The sequence below is a fragment of the Stenella coeruleoalba genome, assembly GCF_951394435.1.
Source record: "Stenella coeruleoalba genome assembly, chromosome: 14".
NCBI lineage: Eukaryota > Metazoa > Chordata > Mammalia > Artiodactyla > Delphinidae > Stenella > Stenella coeruleoalba.
Genome location: NC_137160.1, coordinates 77021664 through 77044162, shown reverse-complemented (window position 1 = coordinate 77044162; position 22499 = coordinate 77021664). Strand labels below are relative to the sequence as shown.

The window sequence follows — 22499 nt, the reverse complement described above, 5'->3', positions numbered from 1 at the left end:
GGAAGAGTATGGAAGATAAATACTTGCTGATAACAGCATTCTACCAAATAAGTGTCAGCTCCAATTTTATTTTCCTTTTGCTGGGAAAACTGTGACCTCCTTTGAGTACTGGTGAGTGAGACATTTTGCAGCAAAGCTGAATATAAAAGGCCCTGCTCTCTGGTAGGCTAATGCCAAATGTTGGAAAGCCTTTAAAGAACTTGCCAAGCTACATTGAGTGTCAGCTGCTAGATCTGAAATAGAGCAATATAAAAAGTTAGATGTTCTTCCTGCTTTATTGTAGACAGTGCCTTAAAAATATAGCTAGAACCATCACTGTAAATAGAGACATAAAATAATTTTGTTGTACTGTTTCTTTATGTATTAGCTCTCATTAAATACATACTATAACATAACTCTGTAACACTATCAGTTCCTTAAATATTGGTTTGGCCAAAAAGTTCGTTCGGGCTTTTTGGTAACATGTTATGGAGTAGAATTAGGGTATGAGACAGAAAGAAAATCTCAACATGGATCCTTCCCTCTTTAACCTGCCTCATCTTGTTCTAGAAGTGTTAAGGTAGTTTACGTATAATATAATGAGGCAGGAAAAAATAATAAGGGTTGATACTCATATGTGATGGAAACTATAGTAATGGAGTATGGAAAAATAACAGTCTATGAAAGCAAAAAGGCTATATACCTAGCACTCATTTGTTAACAGATTTTCTTTCTATTTTTGTCTCTGTTTTTTTGTTTGACCACATAGGTAAAGTCCTACTTGCTGTTGCTCACCTGATGAATGGCAGCATAGTGGAATTCCCATCTGCTTTATGCTTTTTGGCAAGTTATTTCTCCCACTGTGAGCTGCTTGTGGGAATCTAGACAGATGTCAGAGGTCTGTCCCTATGTTTCTTTCAAGCTGGCAAGGACTCCACCATGTCTGTCACTCAGGCTCCTCCTCCAGCAGCAGAATCTGTCATGGTGGTTGGACGTTTGTGTAAAATACCAAGTAAACAGTCACTGATTTTAAGATGTACTATACAAATGTATTTTGTAGTTTGGGAAGATATAGCATTTCAGTTTAGCAGTAAGGAGTGACAGACAAAGGCTAGTTTATGCTCTCAGGCATATATATAAAATCTTAGCTATTTTAGTGTCAGTTGATCCTTTTTTGTTCTTAGCAATATATAATGCCTAATTAGTACTTCATGAGAAAATGGTAGAAAAATGTATGTGGTTCCCTATACCCTTCCACTACTCTACCCCCCACCCCTACCCCCCAACGTTGTTACTGTCTTTTAAAGTAACCAAAAAATAGATTAAAGTTTTGTTTCATACTTAAAAAAAAAAAAAAAGAATCCAAGCACGTCTTAAAGTGAGCAGTAAAAGTACTTTAATGGTTATGAGTTACCTAATATAAATGTCACTTTAATCTGTATTCTCTGCCAGGCAGTCTCCCATTGAATTTTCAAAGGGTTATCCAGAGACTGAGACTAGATAACCTGGCCTAGTTTAGTAAACCTCAAGAGAGATTTTAATAAGATGACTTTCGTAAGTCTCCTCAAATATTGTGTATATCAGCTTCTGATTTCCAAGCACACATCACTGACTAGAGCAGCTCCTATGTCTATTTTGGCATCTTGAAAATTAATAGTTTGTACCATCAGGATGGGAACCCTCACACTCTTCCTGCCTTTTGATCAAAGATATACTGAGTCAGAGCCTCCACACTGTCATTTGCTTCTAGTACGTGAGATACCCAGGGAGAAACATTAAGTCCTTTAGGCCACTAGAGCATTGTTTTTGCATTAATGCAAGAGGCGTTGCTGCTCTGTTACCACTACAGTGCCAGGAACAGTACCCTTGTGATGGGGAAGAATTAATGCACCACCACAGTGCCGAATTTACTGCTGAGGAGGACCGACTTAGCTTTGAGGTTGGAAGGGTAGAAAGGAACAGTCATAGAGCTTGCTGATTTAATTTCTCTTATATATATTATATTGCATGTGTGTGTGTATTTATAAATATATACATATGTGTTGTATCACATATGTGTATACCTATATACATGAAGAAAAATTGTTCACTGAGGCAATTTTGTATTGAAACAGTGTAACTGGTAACTTTCTTAGAAGGGTGACTATTCATAGAGTTGTAATGATAATTTAACAGTTATAATGCAAGTACTCTCTCATTTAAAAAAAAACTATGTGCCATTAACTTTCCTGGACATTTTCATTGCCTTTGTAATCAGGTTTAACTTCTAATTTAAAGGGAAGATATCTGAAATAGTGAGAGCATCTCAGGATTTTATAAAATAATTTAATCAACTCTTATTTGAATATTATATAATGTCACCATCTTTTAAAAAGGAAATGAAAGTTAAGGCCTGTCCAGTAAGAGAAAGGTCAGTATGCCAGTGAGCAAAGGATCTCAACGTAGTCTTTGTGAAGGCTGACAAAGTAAATGGTATATTTTTAAGGAAAGGAAATGATAAAGTAACATTAGCAAAATATTCCCAAATGAGGATGTATAGAGGGAGGCAAATTACTTCTTGCAAGAGATTGGGTTAATGACAGCTTGGAAAATTTTAAGATAATAATTTCATAACACAGAAAGCATTTAGATGAAATTATCTAAATGCATTCTGCATTGTGAATCTGTTACCAAAACACTTTTACACTGTGAGAAGAACAGGAGTTTATTAATATTCATTAATGCATTTTGAAAGCACATGTGATACTTGCATTCTGAAAACTCAGTGTAAGAAGTAAAAAAAAAAAAATGGTTCTTAGATTTAGAATATTGTAAGAGAATAAAATGATTTGGAAGACAGTACCTCCTTTTTTGCTTTTTTGCAAATCCTTTCCCAACTACACAGATGCAACCCACACCAGCCCCCCTTGTGTTTCCTAAGTAAACAGTTTTTAAAGTTCCCTTTTTTCTCTCACTGAAATTACATTTACCTCCTTCTCTTAATAATAATTAATCTACTCACTTTAAAAATATTCATTGTGTACATCAACTGTTCTTGTTCTCTTCATGATGGAACTCGCTAAAGAAAAGTCATTTAGTCTTTGGTTATGACTAAAACTGCATTCATCCATTCAGTGACTATTAAGTGTTACATGTCTAGGTGCTGAGGATACAGAGGGCAGTGGGACAGACATGGTTCCTCCTTTCAGGGGGCTTACATTATGGTGGGGGAGACCATCAAAATAAATACTTGCAAATTATGACAGAGGCTTATGAAGGAAACAAATTGGGTGATGGAACCACTGGATGTATGAATTAATATAGCAAGAGATGACACTGGAAGATAGATTGAAACCAGCTTTCTTGAAATATAGTTTAATTTTACTTACTGGACCCCTGAGAAGATAGAATTTGAGTCAATTATAACACTAAGATGGAATATATGATATTTTATAAATAATAGGAAAGTTTGTTTTGTTTTGATTTTTTTGCTAAACCTCTCCTCATTCCCATGGGTTCATTTCATTCCTTCTATAAACTGTTAATTCTTTAAGATTGCATAGGGTACAAACCAATATAAGATATTGTAATTATATGATGAGGGCCCCTTTTTTGAGATTTAATATTAAAGCACACAGTTTTAACTGAGGGTAACCAGAATGTTTTAATCTTCGTATTTCTACCCCTTTGAAAGTCTCTGGGGTCTTGCTACCTTTTAAAGTTTTTAGGTACTTTGCTTAAGAAACTATAAAATACCCAAGGGCTGATTCTGGTCTTGTTTATTTCCACATGTCTAAGTCCAGCAGAGTGTTTGGTACAAGATTGGTAGGTGTGCTTGGTAAATACTTGTTAATTAAATGAGTTCTTTTGAAAGTATGGGTGCCAAACAAGGGTAAATACTCCTGGTAGCACAGAATGAAGAGGTCTGTGTGAAAAGAGCTTATATGAGACGGCTCTATGGAGAAAGTAGAAGTGATATTGGACTTTGAAAGATGGGATTTAAGGAGAAGGAAGGAGTAGGAAATTGTGTGGAGTTATAGGAATGTAGGTGGGATATGCACAGAGTATTAACCGTTCCAAACTGGCTGTCATTGAGAGTTTATACATGGAAGTAAGGTTTTAAATACTACATTTAAAAAAAAAAGTGGGTTGTACCAGAGTCTAGAAGGCCTTGCCTGATATGAAGGGGGTGTAGTTTTTTCCCTCTGGGCAGTGGGGACTATGACATGGGATTGATTTAGTAGTATAGATTTTGATAATAAATGTTTTAGGAGGACTGATTTGGCCATACTACTTAGAGTAGATAATAGACAGAGTAAAGGAACAGAATTCCTCAATGGCATTTACAGAAGAGAATACCCTGTTGATCTGTATGGTTAGTCCTTATTTATTCTGTGCTAGTCTCCTTTCTAGTTCAGAGAATATAAACTATCTTGGGTCCCAAAGAGAGTCATACCATAGTATACTCCATAGCTGTCAGTGATATCCCCCAAGCAGGTTCCCTCTAGAAGAACGGATAGAGGGATCGTCAGAAATTCTCAAGACTAGGGGTAGGTTTCCCCTAATAAATTCTTGGCTGGAGTATCACAGCTTTTTTTCCCCCTCATATTCTTCACTGTCTCATGACTCAGAATTCCATGGTTATTTCACAGTCTCCAAATAAAATGCCGGAAAATTTTAGAAGAAAGTTACAAAGTATCACAAACTCAAGTAAGTGATTAATGCAGCATCTACCCAGTCCAAGCACCATGCTAAGTATGGGTGTCCAAAAATGATAGATAAAACATGATTTTTGTCCTCACAAAACTTAGTCAGATGGACTAGACATAAAACTTAAGAACACTGAGGTGCTTTGACTGAGATATATACAGAGTAGTTTGGGAGCATTTTGCCTGTTCTGGGGCTTTAAAGATGATTTCTTGAAAGAGACGAGTAGGAATTAGATGAAAGAGAGGGGAAGTTTATTCTAGACAAAAGAACATCATGAACAACAACAAAAAAAGGCATTTGCAGTAAGTGTCCAGTCTTGGTGCCCAGTGGTCAGTGCCTCAGGTTACTTCCTCTTTTTGGTTTTCAGGATTGTTTGATGGTGACCCTCCCTCCTTGCATAGGCATCTTCCCTCCTTCCCTTCCTCGAATCAGTTGGCTTAGTGGTTTGTTTTATTTTAGTGTGCTCAAAGAACAAGTTTTGATTTTGTTTTTTTTAATAAAGGATACATTTCTTTTTTTAAATTAATTTATTTTATCTCTGGCTGTGTTGGGTCTTCGTTGCTGCGCGTGGCCTTTCTCTAGTTGCAGCGAGCGAGGGCTGCTCTCCGTTGCAGTGCGTGGGCTTCTCATTGCGGTGGCTTCTCTTGTTGCGGAGCACAGGCTCTAGGCACGCAGGCTTCAGTAGTTGTGGCACACGGGCCCACTAGTTGTGGCTCGCGGGCTCTAGAGCGCAGGCTCAGTAGTTGTGGCTCGTGGGCTCTAGAGCACAGGCTCAATAGTTGTGGTGCATGGGCTTAGTTGCTCCACAGCATGTGAGATCTTCCTGGACCAGGGCTCAAACCCATGTCCCCTGCACTGGCAGGCGGATTCTTAACCACTGCACCACCAGGGAAGTCCAAGTTTTGATTTTGTTAATCATTTCTATTGCCTCTCTTCTCCCCCTGCACCCTAAGTTTTTGTGTTTTTGTCATTATTTTCATCCCTCTATTTCCATTGAGTTGACTTTTTTGTTGTCTCCCTGTCCAACTTCTTGATTTGAAAGCTTATCTCACTTATTTTAAGACTTCCTTTTAGGCATATAAGGATATAAATTACTCTCAAAGCACTGTATCTCTCAGATTTTGACATGTATCACTTTTGTTGTCATTCAGTTTTAAACATTTTTTGATTTCCATTGTGATTTCCTCTGTAACCCATGATTTATTTAGGGAGTGCATATTCAAGTTTCCAAACAAAGGGATTTTACTTTAACCTTTATTTTTTAAACTGTTGATTTCTAACTAAATTGCACTGGGATTAAAGAGTGTATAGTCTGTGTGATATCAATTCTTTGAAATTTAGGACGTGTCTTGTATCCTAGTTCCCAGTCCTTTCTTGTACATCTTCCATGTGTCCTTGGAAAGAGATTAGATTATTTCTTGAAAGCCAACATATATATTTAAGTTTGTATATTTTTATCTTTTTTTTGGTATTCTGAATAATTTGCTTATTAAATACTGAGAAAAGTGTGTTAAAATATTTATCAAAGATTTATAAGTTTCTCCTTGTAATTCTACCATTTTTTTCTTTATATATTTCTAAGTTACGTTGCATACCATATGGCTGTGTACTTACACACTCAGGATTGTTTAAATTTCTTATTGGATTCTCTGTTTGTTATTCTGTAATGATGAACCTAAGTTTTTAAAATATTTTGTTTATTGCTGTTTCTGTACCAGCTTTATTTTTATTTAGATTTACCTGGAATATCATTTTCTACTCTTTTTTTTTGGTGTGGTTTGATTTTGTATGTCTTGTGTAAGCATTATCTAGATGGATTTATTATTTTTCAGCCCTTCTGATGATCTTTATCTTTTTGATAGAGAGGGAACAAATTATATCCGTATTTCCAAATTCATCTTACAGTTGTCTTCATTTTCACAATGATGCAGCCGTTAAAATGTTTTAAAATTTTTTAAAATTTCCTTTTTTAATCAACTATAATAAATTTTTTTAAAGAATAAATGCTTTAAAAATTTCCTTTTTAAAATTTCCTTTCCTTTTAAAAAGGAAATATCTCTAATTCAATATCTTTGCACATATAATTTTCTTAAGATTCATACCTGTTTAAATGCTCCCCCTTCTTTCAGAAAAGTTTTTCTCTGACCTATTCCTTTTTAAAATAGCACTCCCATTATTTTATATCTTAGTATATTTATTTCTTTTTTAAAATTTCTTTTATAACACAGAAGTTATTTATAGACAGGTTATTTAGTGATATTAGTATTAATACTACTATTATACTGATCATTTTATTTACATGTTGATTATTTGATCTTAGTCAATAGAGGGAGAAAGATAAAGGAGCCCTAAAGGAGTAACATGCTCAAGTGAAGAGCAAGTAAAGAGGTAGAAATAAAGACTACTCAGGAGTGGCAGAGAATGATAATGGGAGTACTTTTACAGAGAAAAGGAAATCTGTAATCCTCTAGGATTCTGGGGAAGAGTGAGGTAAGTGTAACTACATACATGTTTAAGGCGAAAAGGAGGTTAAATGAAGAATTGCCTACAGCAGACCTTATTTACTGAGTAAACAGGGGAGAATAAACGGAGCTGAGAACGTTGGAATATTTGTTAAGTGGAGCACCCTAAAAGAACAGAGGTTAGGCTCCAACTTTAGTTAGGGTGAAATTACAATGTGTATTCATTTGAATAGTACCTTCTGGTCTATGGCAGTAGGGGGTTAATAGAAATGATGCAGGGAGTGACTTAAGTTACAAAGTATGTGGTCATGCTGATGATGGAATGTATTATACAGGGCGAAGGTAGCATTGACCTAAGGTAGAAACATCAAAGGTAGAAACATCATGAATGCACTGTGAACACCATGTTAAGAGGGGGACCTGAATTCTTATTCCAACTGTGCTCTAAACTATTGTGTAACTTTGAGCACAGATTTGCCTTCCCCCGAATTAGAAAGGGGTTGAGCCTGATCATCTCTAAAGCCCTTTTCAATTGTCAGATGATGAGAGTATATGAAATAGATGGAGTTGAGTGATTAAAGGTTCAGGTAAGAGTGGGTAATGGGTGAGAAGAAGCAAGAACATGTATGAAGCTTGTAATAAGTTTTACCTCCTAACTTTGTAATAAATGTTACAAAGTTCATTGTAATCAATGAACTTGTTTTCAGTGTTCATTCACAATTCTGATCTCATTTACCTATTTAAAAATATAAGTTGGTAGAGATAGAAATTAGTATTCTCATTTATAGACAATCTAGCTAGAGGAAAGATCACTAAATTTCAAGTCTAATTCCAGCTGTGTTTCTAAGAATGGCATTTGCAAGCCACAGGTTTTATCCTTATTTTCTCATCTGTAGATTAGGGGGGTTGACTTCTGTATCATACTACCTGAATTTTACCTTTAGGCAGGTTTCTAGGTCAGGGTAATGTGGTAGTTGTTATGTGTCTGCATTTTATAAAGACATTTGACATATTAATCTTTTAGATTGTCCTTTGTAGACAAGAAATAGTAAATGTGTGGCAGCACTTGGGAGAATTTGCAACTTGGGAATTACCTCATAAAATGACACAGGATTCTTTCCTCAGTATAGTCTTATTCACTGTTTTTAGCAATGACATGAATAAAGATATCGATGGCTTGCTGATTAAATATCCTATATGCTGGATAACAGAATCAAAGTCAAAGATGATCTCAGCAGACTTCAACTAAGAGCCGAATGGCGAGATGAAACCCTGTGGATTCCTCTGGTTGGGCCAGCAAGCACACTGCATAAGATGAGAGGCAGGGGCTTCCTTCAGATCTTGCCTCCATTACTTCTGTGTGACACATGGCCCCACATGCAAAAAGCATAAAAGAAAATTGTGAATTCTTTCTTTATCCTGGGGTCATGCCACTTCATTCCCCAAAGGCAACCAAAATTAGTAGGTTTTCAAGTGTATACTTCAGGAGAATTCTACTCTCTAGTGTCAGAGTTGTCCTCCTTGCCCTCTTGTTTCATGTAATATTAGAGAAAAATAAATTTTATAGCTGGAAAAAGATTTATGTACCATAGAGTTCAGTGATTCTCAAAGTGTGGTCCTTGGGCTAGGAGTAGCAGCAGCAGCATCACTGAGAACTTGGTAGAAATGTAGCTTCTTGGGGCCCATCCTGGACCTTCTGAATTATTACTTCTGGGGGGCCCAGCAATTTGTGCCAGCAGCTGATTTTACATATGAGGAAACTATGATCAGAACAGTGAAGTAACATACCAAACATTATATAGTTACTGGTGGCTTCTGTTATATTTCACCCATAACTTGCTCTTTTTCTCGTGTAGTTTTGTCTCTTTTAAAAAAACATGTTTTGTTTTTAAAGTTATCAATATAAAAAATAGGCCATTGATTCACTTCCTACCTTTTTCATTTGTGCTTCTCTGTGTCTTTTGGGACATAGCAAATTCAGATGAATGCTATTTTGAAGTTTTTATCACGATTCTTTAGACTTAGCTGACTTTTAAAAACCAAACCTTAAATCGGCTCCCTGCTATTTTTTACATGCAAGACTTTTTGGTTGTCTCAAGGGTGACCTCTGACTTCTTTTCCAGACTCCTTTCCCATCATGTCATGTCTCTCCTCCTTTTAGAATTTCGAAGCTATATCCTGTTCTCACTGCATCTACTCCTTGCCTCATATTTCCTCTCTTTCTTTTCTCTCTGCACTGAAATCAGCCTTTCATTTGATTTCATCTTCTTAAAGCATTTGGATCTTCCAAATTGAAAAAATTAGTATCCTTTAGCCTTCCCGTGGCATTTTGGGTTTTCTATTTCTGTATTTGTGCTTGGCTTTATTTTGTTAATATGCATTTATATCAATCTTTTGTTAGTTTATATGCTCCTTGAGGACAAGGATCGTGTTTTATTTGTTGTCACTTCAGGCTTCTTGCACCATTCTCCTCACTTACTGGTTGATAGACAAATGTTGGTTGCATTTGTGTTCAGTGGAATGAGAACATACTCTGGGCTGTACTCAGTATCTGTAACTCTAACCAGTTGTCTTATAAATATTCTGATGACTGCATGGGATAGTAGGCACAGTAGGGATAAGTCAGCTCCAACTCCTCCACTGAATTTTACAAATGGAAAATTACAAATCCACAATCAGTTAATCTATATTTTGGTGTTCTTATGTGCCTGGCGTAATGTTGTGCATGGAGGATATGTTTTCAGTGTCATTTCCATAAATAAAGGACAGCACATTTTTACTATTGATACTGCTTTATACTTATGTACATTTAAATTACATGCATTGTTCCTCTTTGTGAACTTGAAACTTAGGTGTATGGTGTTAAGGAGATGTTTAAATTTTTCAAAATTCTTAACAAAATTTTAGTTGGTATCTTAAGATTAAGATACTCTGTTGTGGGGCTTTTCTGGTGGCGCAGTGGTTGAGAATCTGCCTGCCAATGAAGGGGACACGGGTTCGAGCCCTGGTCTGGGAAGATCCCACACGCCGCGGAGCAGCTGGGCCCGTGAGCCACAACTACTGAGCCTGCGCACCTGGAGCCTGTGCTCCGCAACAAGAGAGGCCACGACAGTGAGAGGCCCGCGCACTGCAATGAAGAGTGGCCCCTGCTCACTGCAACTAGAGAAAGCCCTTGCACAGAAACGAAGACCCAACACAGCCAAAAATAAATAAATAAATTTAAAAAGAAAAGATACTCTGTTGTGCTAAATACCCAAATATCAAGACTAGGTGTTTCCTATTGACGAAGCTTCACATTCTAGTAAAATACAAAATTTTCTCAGATCATCTCAACATACTTGTCAAGGAAGAATATATATGCTTCACTGTGGGATAGAGTGGAAATTTTATCATTTTTATTTCAATTTTTCTGTAAAACGTTATAATTTTATACTTAAATTTTAACTTTTTGAGTAGTACTCAAAGTACACTTTATAATATTTTAGAGAACTTTTGAAAAGAAGGAAATGTTGGAGATGAGTTTTTAAATTGTGGTTGCCTGGAATACAGTGATTTTGGTTCATCAGGCAAATGTTCTTATAAGCTGTCTTGAGAAATGGAGATGTTATGGGTGGCTTAGGACCAAAGTTAACAACTTTGAAAGAATGTGCCACTATATTAATTTTGAAATTATTTTTCTCCAAGAGACATCATTTTTATCAATTTTTAGCTAACTGTGTGGAAAATGGAGAAGTGGAATGCTTTAATAAAATTTTGTGATCAGAGGTAAATTGTAAAAATTAAATATAATAGATTACCAGCCCATTTAGAGGCTCATATTACCTTAGCAGTTGTATATGGGGAATTTACATACAGCAGGGTTGTTGATTGCTGTTTTTAGATCAATAATTTTAACCTTACTGTAACATTGTAAGCTTGTAAATTTGATCTTATTGTTATGTCATACCAAACATATGCAGAACTCTTTTGTCATTGTTCTAGAGCCATTTAAAAGGCAGTTCAGATAGTAATACATGAGAAGGTAGAAAAATGTTATGATTCTTCTTCTGTCCTTAGGAGTTTATAGTTGGCATAGGAGACTTTATGCAAAGGAAACAGAAAGCATTCTGCACAATAGCTTTCAATTTCAGAGTGGAACATAACTAATTTTTCTGTTTATCTGGCATTTTAAATTTAGTTTGTCAAGTTATTGTTATTTGTCCACAGTCAACTAAAAGTTTGTGCTTATTAATATCATCAGGGGCAGGCTTTGCTGGATGGTAATAAAGTAAAGCTGTGTCACATCTGTAGTTCCTGTCTCTAGCACCTGTTCCCTACGAAAATGTAGAGCTGAGTTTCTCATTTTTTCTATTTTAGTGAGCATTTGTCCTGTGCTTTCACATTCTTTCTTCATGGGGAAAGTAATGTATGCACAAGTGTGGAGATTGCCCAACACCAGCCAATTTATTTGATCAATGAGGAGCATATACACATGGCTCAGTCTTCACCTGCACCATTTCAAGGTAAGTAAAAGATGATGTTCCTGCTCTCCACCCTTCCCCACCAAGTGGATAGCCACCTTTCCCAGTAAGGTTTTACAGAATGAGATACTATCTTGAATAGTTAAGCTAAGCAATAAGGATCGATTTCTGAAGAAGAAAGAGAAGACCACAAGTAAGTGATAACAGCTTGCTAGTTTTTTACTGAAAGCTTCTCACATACAACATGGTCTTATGTGTATTGAGGAATAAAATGTGGAGAATTTCCTTTATATCAAAAGAGGCTTAATAAGTATTTGAAAAATGTAATCCAATGAGTAATTGACAAATATTATAAATTAAAGGTTTTCATTGTCCCGTGGTTTTAGGAATGTAATGACTTACAGAAAATTACTGTTAAACTTTGTACTATTTGAAATTTCAACCAAAATCAAATTTCTAGAGTTGTATAGTATGTAGTTTCTTCATTGATATTAATATCTTATTTTCTTTTAATTACAGACTACATTGTTTGTAGGTATTTGGTTGTAATTTAACTTACATTCATATTCTCATTAGTTCTCAACTAATCACCTAGATATCACCAAAATAATGCTATGTCCCTTTTTCTCTAGCTGTGCATTCTAAAGCTTTGGTTTTGTGTTTGGAATTCATAATTTTCGATGAATAACTCTTTTTAAATGTTATAATATTAAATCGAACCATATAGAAATATCTTTTTTAGTTCAATCTAATTTATCAGTTCTAGCGATGTCTGGTTGAAACAGTATTAGTATATCACAAAATGTAATTAAAAAATGTTTTTTAATAAAATTAACTAAAGTATTTTTATTGATACAATAGTCTGTCAAATGAGTATTTAGCCTCCATATTATTTATGATGGCTTTTTGGTTTCCTACAAATGATTCTGATTTAATTTGATGAAAGCATCTTTTTCTTACCTTAAGGATTATTAAGGTTTTTTTTAAGGTAAAAAAGAACATTGAACCTCATGTAATTGTGTCCTGATTATTGCCTACATTTTCCTCCATCTTGCAACACATTTTAATCTATTTACTTTATTATTCTGTAATTTTGGATGTTTTGTGTATGAACGACTATGTAATTCGAAATGACCCAATTCTCAAACTGTACACTTAAGAGTTGTACAGTATGTGCATATTTAAAAACTGTGTTATTTAAATACTGTGTCAGGATTATTTAAATACCGTGTTTCCTTGGTCTAGAGTCATTTAAAAGGCAGTTCAGATAGTAATACATGAGATTATTTAAATATTGTGTTTCCTTGACTCTGAAAGTGTTGAGGATCATCTGACTTTAGATTTTATTTATTTATTTATTTTTTGGCGTTGGGTCTTCGTTGCTGTGCGCGGGCTTTTTCTAGTTGTGGCGAGCGGGGGCTACTCTTTGTTGCGGTGCGTGGCCTTCTCATTGCAGTGGCTTCTCTTTGTTGCGGAACACAGGCTCTAGGCACACGGGCTGCAGTAGTTGTGGCTCACGGGCTTAGTTGCTCCGCGGCATATGAGATCTTCCTGGACCAGGGCTCGAACTCGTGTCCCCTGCATTGGCAGGAGGATTCTTAACCACTATGCCACCAGGGAAGTCCCTGACTTTAGATTTTGTCAAGCAAAATAAAAGGATTTACTTATGATAATAGCAGAGGGCATTACTAGTCATGAGGAAAGATAGTATTGGCAATACCAGGTCCCTATAGACTACTTATTTTAAACCTTACTGGTTTCTTACTAATACCTTGAATCATGGAAGACTTTGTGGGGCATTATCCTGCCTATTTCCCATGATTGGTGAGGAGAAGGTACATTCTTAGGGCAGGTGTTGGCATATAGATAATTATAGTGAACATAACCATATTGATGTGGAGATTTCCTAGAAGTGTGAAAACAGGAAAATTGCCCTTGATTATGTGTGTTGGTTAGATCAGTATTTTTATCCCATTTGCATCAGTACGGAACAGCAGAAAGGCAACACGAAATATATGATGTCTACAGCCATCTCTGTCTTGATTTATGTGATACATCATCCAGCTGTTAAAAAAATAAAGCCATCCCCCAAAATGGACTTCCCAGTTAATGCCTATGCTGAGATTTTTTTATAAATCAGGATTAAGGAGAAGTAACCTTTATCCCCAGAAAAGTGTTATTCAGAAGGTCAAAATACTCACCATGAGACTAAGAACTGGCTGAGTTATACAGTATTACATTAGCTACATTTTTGTGTCTAGCTCAGTGAAAATGACATCAAGGTCAAACAGTGAAAGAATAAGAGAGAGAGGGACTTTGAATCCTTTATTTTGCGTAAAGTAAATTTTATTTAGAGTTGTTTAATCAGCAGACCTCCAAAACAGTCATAATTGAAATTATACGTAACATTATGTTTCAGACTTGGTACATTAAGGCTTTCCTGCTATTAGATGTTTTATGTATATATTATTTTCAAATTACCTCAAATATTTAGGAAGTCTCAGGAAACCATAGGAAGAATGTTCAAGTCCTAGACTGGTTTTGGGGTATATGTATTGAATGGTCTTCTTCTGTCATGGAAGATTCAGTATTCACATTGTATAAGCTATTACCACACAGACGTTTATATGCTTTAATGTATAGATAGTTTATATATTGTGTGTTGATATAGCTGTCAGACAGTGTTATACCTCCCCCATCTGATTTCAAAAATTGATTTGCGTTGAGAGACATATAAATAAGAAGTACTAAAATGAGAAAGTTTTAAAAATTACACTTTAAAAGGAGTTAGGAAATAAAGAGCAATATACATTAAGTGATACTGTGCTTCACTCTAAAAATTACCGTACATGTAGCATCACACTTAAGCAAGAATTATTACTGTGATCTGTAACGTATGTTTCTCCTCTCTGCTTCAGTACTGGTAAGTCCTTATGGCTTAAATGGCACGCTAACAGGCCAAGCATACAAGATGTCAGACCCAGCCACCCGTAAGTTGATTGAGGAATGGCAGTATTTCTACCCAATGGTGCTGAAAAAGAAAGAAGAATTGAAAGAAGAGGAGGAGTTGGGGTATGATGATGATTTCCCCGTGGCAGTAGAAGTAATTGTTGGTAAGAGAAAATATTTTGCCTGAAGAACTTAATTCTATCTTCTTCATCTTCCTTAATTTAAAGAGATAATCATTCAGATTCATCAAAAATAATCTCCATAATTTTCCCATCTTTTTGAATTCTCTTGACACAGTGGTATTTGCTGAGTAGTTAGTTATCTTGCCTGAAGCACCAATGGTCCCCGTATTCCAAATGCTATTATGATAATGTTGGAACACATGTTTAAATAGCTATTAACTTATGAAAGGACGAAACCTATCACTTTTGGCAGTACCTAGTGAGCTTTGACTCTGACCACTGGAATAATGAATTTGGCGGTCGAGTGTGAACTTTTTCTCAGGCCTTGTGCTCTCTCTCTCTCTTGCCTCACAGGTGGTGTTCGGATGGTTTATCCTTCAGCTTTTGTTTTGATCTCTCAGAATGACCTCCCAGTTCCTCAGAGTGTTGCTGGTACCGGAGGCCATATTACAGTTGGGCAGCAGGGACTTGGTAGTGTGAAGGACCCAAGTAACTGTGGGATGCCGCTCACCCCGCCCACCTCTCCAGAACAGGCTGTCATAGGTGAGTGCGGTCCGGGTGTGGAAGAGATCCCAGAAAATCGTGTAGTTCCCTTGCCGTGGAACAGGTGAGAAAACACATTGAGAAATTCCTGGTGGAAGAGATGGAGATAGAGTAATATGGGGATTTTACAAAATGGAGAAAGAAAATTGTAAACAAACAGAATTTATGAGCTCAGAATTTTAATTGTGCCTGTATTAGTCTTTACTCAAATTACACAGTTTAATTGTTTCTCGTAAGTTCTCCATGTGCATCTGCTCTTTTATACTGATGTGGGTGCATTTAGGAGACAAGATGTGAGTTTCTTTTCTTTCTTTTCTTTTTTTTTTTTTTTAAAAAAAAAGGAAAATACTAAATCAGAGAATAGTTGATGCCTTTGCCCAATTGGCTGTTGCCAGCCAGGGACAAGTCTTGGATGAATTCTCTTTCCTTATTATATTATAAAGTTAGTCTAACATCCAGGATTTCTGAATAAATGCCTTGTCCTTTCAATAATGTATTTATCTACAGTAATGACAAATATTAATTACATTTGAAAAATTTGTCAATTTCAACATTCTTCCTTCTTGGAAAAATACAGAAATTGTTTAATTTGGGAGAATGTTGCCTTCTTTGTTGAGTAGTATATATCCTATATTAACTTTTTTGTTGTTGTAGTTGACTTCATTTTAATTGAAAATCTAGTCAATGAGAAAAGGATACTCATCATACTTGAGCTGAAATGAGATTAATTATAGGTATTTAATGTGGGCCGTGTTGGCAGGAGTAAGTAAAGCCTTGGCTGCTAAACTTTGAAAACAGACTATCAGGCATGATACATGCTCATCATGTGGTGAGTTTCGTGAGGGTCAGATAAGACAGTTTTTCAGAGTTTCTAGCATAGTGCTTGGCATGTAGTGGCATTCAGTAAATGTTCATGGTTAAATAATATATTGGGGAAAAGTATAGACTTTGTGATTGAATCTAATTTTAAAACCTAGCTGTAGTTCCTACTATGTGAGTGACCTTATTTAATTCTCATACTTGCTCTGAACACCAGTTTCCTTCTCTGTTAAATACTATAAAGTTTCCAGGGTTATTATACATATTAGATCATGTACTTGACAGTGCTTGGTAAACAATAAAGCAATATACAAACAGTAGTGTAAGAAATTTAAAGCAGTGCTCAAAACTCCAGTTTCAGCACACAGTATTAAGTTATCTGGAAGGAATTACTCAGATACTGTGTGGGAGACAGAAATGGACAACACGTAGCCTTTGTGTTTTCTGGGGGGGTGGGGAGGGGGAGGGTTTGGCCGTGCCACATGGCTTGCGGAATCTTAGTTCCTCTAACAGGGATCGAACCCCTGCCCCTTGGAGTGGAAGCGTGGAGTCCTGGCCACTGGACCACCAGGGACGTCCCTAGCCTTTGTTTTTAAGAGCCTTGTAGTTACTAAGATGGTGAAAAAATGTACTATGTCCAGCTCTAATATGGTAGAGCAGAGAATTTGGATGATCTCCTATGAAAGGATTTGCTATCAATCAGTTTTTATTAAAACTACTTTAAACTGGGGCTTCCCTGGTGGCTCAGTGGTTGAGAGTCCGCCTGCTGATGCAGGGGACACGGGTTCGTGCCCCGGTCCGGGAAGACCCCACATGCCGCGGAGCGGCTGGGCCCGTGAGCCATGGCCGCTGAGCCTGTGCATCCAGAGCCTGTGCTCCTCAACGGGAGAGGCCACAACAGTAAGAGGCCCGCGTACCGCAAAAAAAAAAAAAAAAAACTACTTTAAACTGAAAGAGCATAAAAATACTTGTACAGTTTTTTATAATAATATCATAGAGAGGATATATTTTAAAGAGTCTAGAATTACCAGTATTTTGAAAAAAAAGCTACTGAAAAAAAATTACCAGTATTTAAAATATATTTTAAAGAGTCTAGAATTACCAGTATTTTGAAAAATGTTAATCATATTTCATATCAAAGCTTGGATTTGGATTTTTAACAGTTATACTACATAAGTTGGCATCAGTTTTTGTTTATGTTTGTTTTTGTTTTGCCTGGTACTTAGTGAAATTTGTGTTCACCTTAAAACTGAAGGCCTGCTGTATGCATGATGCCTTGATCTTTGATCAGTTCAGAACTCTAAATCCATAATTCAAAAAAAAGAAGTTTGGGGACTTCCTTGGTGGTCCAGTGGTTAGGACTCTATGCTTCCACTTCAGGGGGCACGGGTTCGATCCCTGGTCTGGGAACTAAGATCCCACATGCCGTGTGGGGCAAAAAAAAAAGAGAGAGAGAGTAAACCTAAAAAAAAAAGTTGTTTTGTTATGGTGGGTTTCAAGTGTACCTTGTAACTATAGATATTCAGATTTCTTCCCTTCTAACTCTGTGTATGTCATTGTGCTAGGCCCTGGGTAAATAAATCTCTTGATGCCTCCTCATTCCCAAAAACAAACAAAACTAAAAGTGACTGATATATTTGTAATAAAATTAATTTGTCCAAGTTTATACATCATAATAATGTTGAATTACAGCTTAGGACTCCTAATATTCCATCAGCAAGAGTCCTGCTCAGCCTTGTCATTCTGCACTTGACTGATGTTGAGCATTGCCGTGTTTTCCTAGACATAGGACAAAGTGGGTTACTTTGCCCCTTAAAATGGCCAAGAGTCTCCTAGATTAGCATGGATTCTCGGAGGGCCAAACAGTTCTGCCTCGTGTGGATAGGTACATCAGCTTGTGTTTTCTGTTTATGGAGATAATTGTGAGAAGAAACATTCAATATGCATTTAACAGCATGGAGTACAGTTCTCATTTAATTCCATATAAGGTCTGACTCACATTTTAGTTAAATCATTAAAAGCTACTGAAAAGCATTTACCCAACTTTAATCAGAAAAGATTTTGTGGCTTGCTTTCCCCGTGCCCTCTCCTGTTTTCGCCATAAATAATTCCCTTATGATACCATGGATTTACGATCTGTTTGGCTGTATTGTAGGGTGTTTGGGGGCAAAGGGCTATGTTATCTACTTCTCTTTGTTTCTTCACTTTGCCTAGTTTTATAATAGGCATTTGAAAATCCACTGTAAAATCAAAATGATTTATTTTGTACCATGAACCAAGTCAGAGGACTTTTAAGATAAAAGGTAGCAATGAAAGATCAAATTTCTTGTCTCCGTTAATTTATCTCACTTGTATTATAACAGTACTTTTCTGGAGAACAAGAAAGTTTCTGTTCCTAAGAATGCAAGCATTGGGGTTTGTTTTTTCTTTCTTTTTTTAAAAAATAGAGCTGAGGGGCTTCCCCGGTGGCGCAGTGGGAAGATCCCACATGCCGCGGAGTGGCTGGGCCCGTGAGCCATGGCTGCTGAGCCTGTGCGTCCGGAGCCTGTGCTCCGCAATGGGAGAGGCCACAACAGTGAGAGGCCCGGGTACCGCAAAAAAATAGAGCTGAGACTAACCATTCAACTCATATAATGGTTGTTTTGCAGTGATACCAAGAATATTAGTTTGTGATATAAGGTTGTTTCTTTCTTTTTCACACGACAGTGGAGGCCTTTCAGAGCGCTTAAAATTGATTATTTCAATCAAGATGTTTTGCATCGTAGTACTATCAAGAGTAAAACCCACAATATGTCTATGAACTCAAATAGATAAAAGTAGTTGAATCAGAATTTAATACTGGAAATTGACTTCAGTATTTGTCTTGTATGAGATGGAAGTAGTAAAATACTTATAACCAATAACTAGTATTATCAGCAATTATAGTAGACATAGAAAATGAATTGTAACACCAAGTACAGTTGGAAAAACTGAGTGGAGTTGTTAGAGAGAAACCAGTGAATTTTTAATCCTCTGATATAAAATGTTGAGTCAACTTCTTTCAGTGTTTTAGTATTAAGCTTTCATAAGTAGTGTTAGGCATAAGGATGAACAGTTCCACACACAGATTTGAAATTTGACCTTCTTAAGAATTTCTTTCTCTTACCCAGGGCACTGCGTGCAGATGTTACACAGCCATTTAGCTACATGAGCATAAAGCTCCCTCTACTGTTTTGTTCTGCCTTGAGACTTATTTACTGCATTGGGCTTTAAAAATTCAAACGACCCATGCATGTTTACATCTTTAATATTGTCATGTTTGAATCCTCCCATGTAAGTTGTCTCCAATACCTGTGGAGCAGGAATGCCTCTGGATGGATATGCCATTGAGGGTATGTGAGTGTGAGTATTGATGTGATTGAAAGCTATACTGATGCAAATTTACTCATAGCTACAGATAGTGTTATTGTCAGGGGCAGCAGCAAAGTTACATGATCAGTTTCAACAATTAAATATTTATGTTAAATAAGCCAGCAGTCTGTGCACTAGGAGACCTTTTCAGAAGATTCTGACATTCCAAATTGTCCTTCTTTCCTAGGTGAGAGTGGAGGGACACAGAGTGCTGTCAGTCACCTAGGTTCCCAAGATGGGGGGATGATAACTATGCACAGTCCAAAGAGATCGGGGAAGATTCCTCCAAAACTCCACAATCACATGGTCCATCGAGTCTGGAAGGAATGCATCCTCAACAGAACGCAGTCCAAGTATGTTTTTTGCATTCTGTCTGGATTGTGGTTTAGTAACCATGTCTTTTATTACTACATGAAGAGGATCAATCACATTGTGCTGTTGTGTGACCACACCCTGAGGGGGTCACTGGATTGTTAGTTCATCTTTTTGAACATAATAGGGTAAAATTCAAAACAAAGATGTTAAAATAATTTGACTATCCAGGAAAAATTTGAAGTTCCTGATCATCTCAAGATTGTCATGGTGTTCATCTGACATTTTTTAGCACAGCTGGCTCAGAGATTCACTCTGAGTGTCAGGACAGTACTTGTGGGTTTGGTTTTTCCCTGTATACCTACTAATGAATGTTTCCTGTTTACAAAGGGAAATGACCTTCTTTGCCATGTTTTCTATTATACATTAGCCTCATGCTTTAATTGACAATGCATTTCTGAACTGAACTGATGACAATTAGAGGGATGTTTAGTAGCTGCTGTGCTTCTGTTTGTTGACTTGGGGAAATTCTTTTCTTCCCCTACTCAACTTCCCTTCCTTGCCCCACCTCCCTCCCATCCATCCCCTCTGACCTCCCTCCTTCCTTAACATAGTTTTGGAAAAGAAGAGGAATTGATTCTAAGAAGAGATGGCTGGTGATTATTTTAATTGCATGAATGATAATGTCAAACAGTAGTCAGTAAATACTATTTCACTTATCAAGATTTACATAAACATATTCAGCATATTTTCACATCTGTTTTGATATGACTGAGGTGTGCAACTTTTTGATTGATACAGATAAACAAAAGAGTCTTCATTCTCTAGAGCAGAATAAATATGGACATTCTTGTCAGTAATTCCTAAGAACTCATTTAGAAGCCAATTAAGTGTTTCTTCAGTGACTGCTACTCAAAGCTTTATATACACAATTAAAACCTGTCCTTTGGACCTAGCTTTTAGGAAATTCCTACTATGTATTTATTTCCCAAATAGTTGGCTCTAGAATAGGCTACTAAAGAAGATTTAGTAGAAAAAAATCTAAAATAATTGCAGTGGGAAATCATATGTCAAGTTCTAGAATTTAAAAGGTATCTCTATTCACTTTAAAATGATCTTTTCCTTTAGAATTATTGGTACAGATATTTTCACTTATGTCTGCAATGCCTAGACAATTTCCATGTTAACATTTTCTTTTTCTTTTCCTTTTATTTACCATCTTTGATTTTTATCACTACTAACCTTTCCACCAAGTCTAACAAATCAGAGGCCTTCTATCAGCAGCACCGAACAGGGAAGTGAGACACCCAGAAAGGCGGGGGGGGGGGGGGGGGGCGTGGAGAGCAAGCAAAGTCCTTGCAGAGCCATCAGTGAAACACTTTGCAGTATCAGCTGTAGCAAAATCAACAATACAGAAATACTGCCGAGTGTTCTTATTTATGCAGTAGTAGACATCTACTTTTTGCTACCAATTATTAGTAACATGCAGGAGATATATTTGATTTTTGTGTTTTAGTTCACATCACTTGTGTGGAGTGCTGCCCTTAAATGCTAGTAAATATAGGTGTTTTAAGAGTGATTTAAACAGTCTATCTGAGGGTATATAATTCATAGATGCTGTGAAAAGATAATTTTTAAAAATCTAGGTTATTTCTGCAGAATTTAGGTGACTTTTTAAAAACCAACAGATAATATTGCCAGGTAGTGTTTTAATTGCTATGTGTAGCACCCATGTTAAAATGTATATTAAACTTAAATAAAAATATTTGGAATCCTGACTCTTCTAGTGCATGGCAGTAGTAAGTTGCCTTTCCCACCCCAGCAACCTCCCACCTTGAGTTGCTTTCAATCATCTATCAGCAAGATACCATTACTGTGTAAAATATATTCATGTCTTTCTAACATTTTCCCCCCAGAGGTATGGATATTATCTCATGTTTACACAAGCCACATTTTTTAACCTTTTTTAGGAGGAGCCAGATGTCAACTCCAACTCTTGAAGAAGAGCCTGCTAACAATCCTGCTACTTGGGATTTTGTGGATCCAACCCAAAGAGTCAGCTGTTCTTGCTCTAGGTAGGTAGGGGCCAAGGCAGAACAGTATGATAGAACATTTCGTTGGTTGTCTCCTGGCCTCTCAGACCACTTCTTTCACATCATTTTGCTTTATTTTGTTTTATTATTTATGTATTTTTAATTTTTTATTATTTTAAAAATATTTATTTATTTATTTGGCTATGCTAGGTCTTAGTTGCGGCATGTGGGATCTTCGTTGTGCCTTGCAGGGTCTTTAGTTGAGGCATGTGAACTCTTAGTTGCGGCATGTGAGATTAGTTTCCTGGCCAGGGATCGAACCTGGGCCCCCTGCATTGGGAGCGCGGAATCCTAACCACTGGACCACCAAGGAGGTCCCCGCTTTGTTTTGTTTTTAAATCTTCTGCTTCCAGTGGTGGAAAAAAGCTTGGTGTTTTTCTTCTATGCAGATGCTACAGTTTTATTGTCGGGACTCAGAATGAGCCTTTTTAGACAACTGGCCCTGTTACCAAATTGCTCCCACAGATTTCTTCAGGATAACTTCTTCAGAACCGAAAGCATCAGTTTGACAAGACAGTCTCTTGCCATTTAACTGAGTTTATTTAATTACTCTTAATTATAAAGTTGAGATAAATATCAAGCAGGTTGGCTTGAATTAATAGAATTTGGATTAAATAGACC

General features: G+C 36.6%; 1 protein-coding gene across 4 annotated transcripts in view; it reads left to right on the top strand.

Moving 5' to 3' along the window:
• The window catches only part of MED13L (mediator complex subunit 13L), a 290790-nt gene that overhangs the window by 216950 nt on the left and 51341 nt on the right, over positions 1 to 22499 (top strand). For all 4 annotated transcript variants that reach the window (XM_079942817.1, XM_079942816.1, XM_079942818.1 and 1 more), the window contains exons 5-9: positions 11487 to 11632; positions 14509 to 14703; positions 15076 to 15264; positions 19661 to 19826; positions 21756 to 21860. In XM_079942817.1, the coding sequence (XP_079798943.1) occupies positions 11487 to 11632; positions 14509 to 14703; positions 15076 to 15264; positions 19661 to 19826; positions 21756 to 21860 (801 nt within the window). The remainder of the gene's footprint in view (positions 1 to 11486; positions 11633 to 14508; positions 14704 to 15075; positions 15265 to 19660; positions 19827 to 21755; positions 21861 to 22499) is intronic.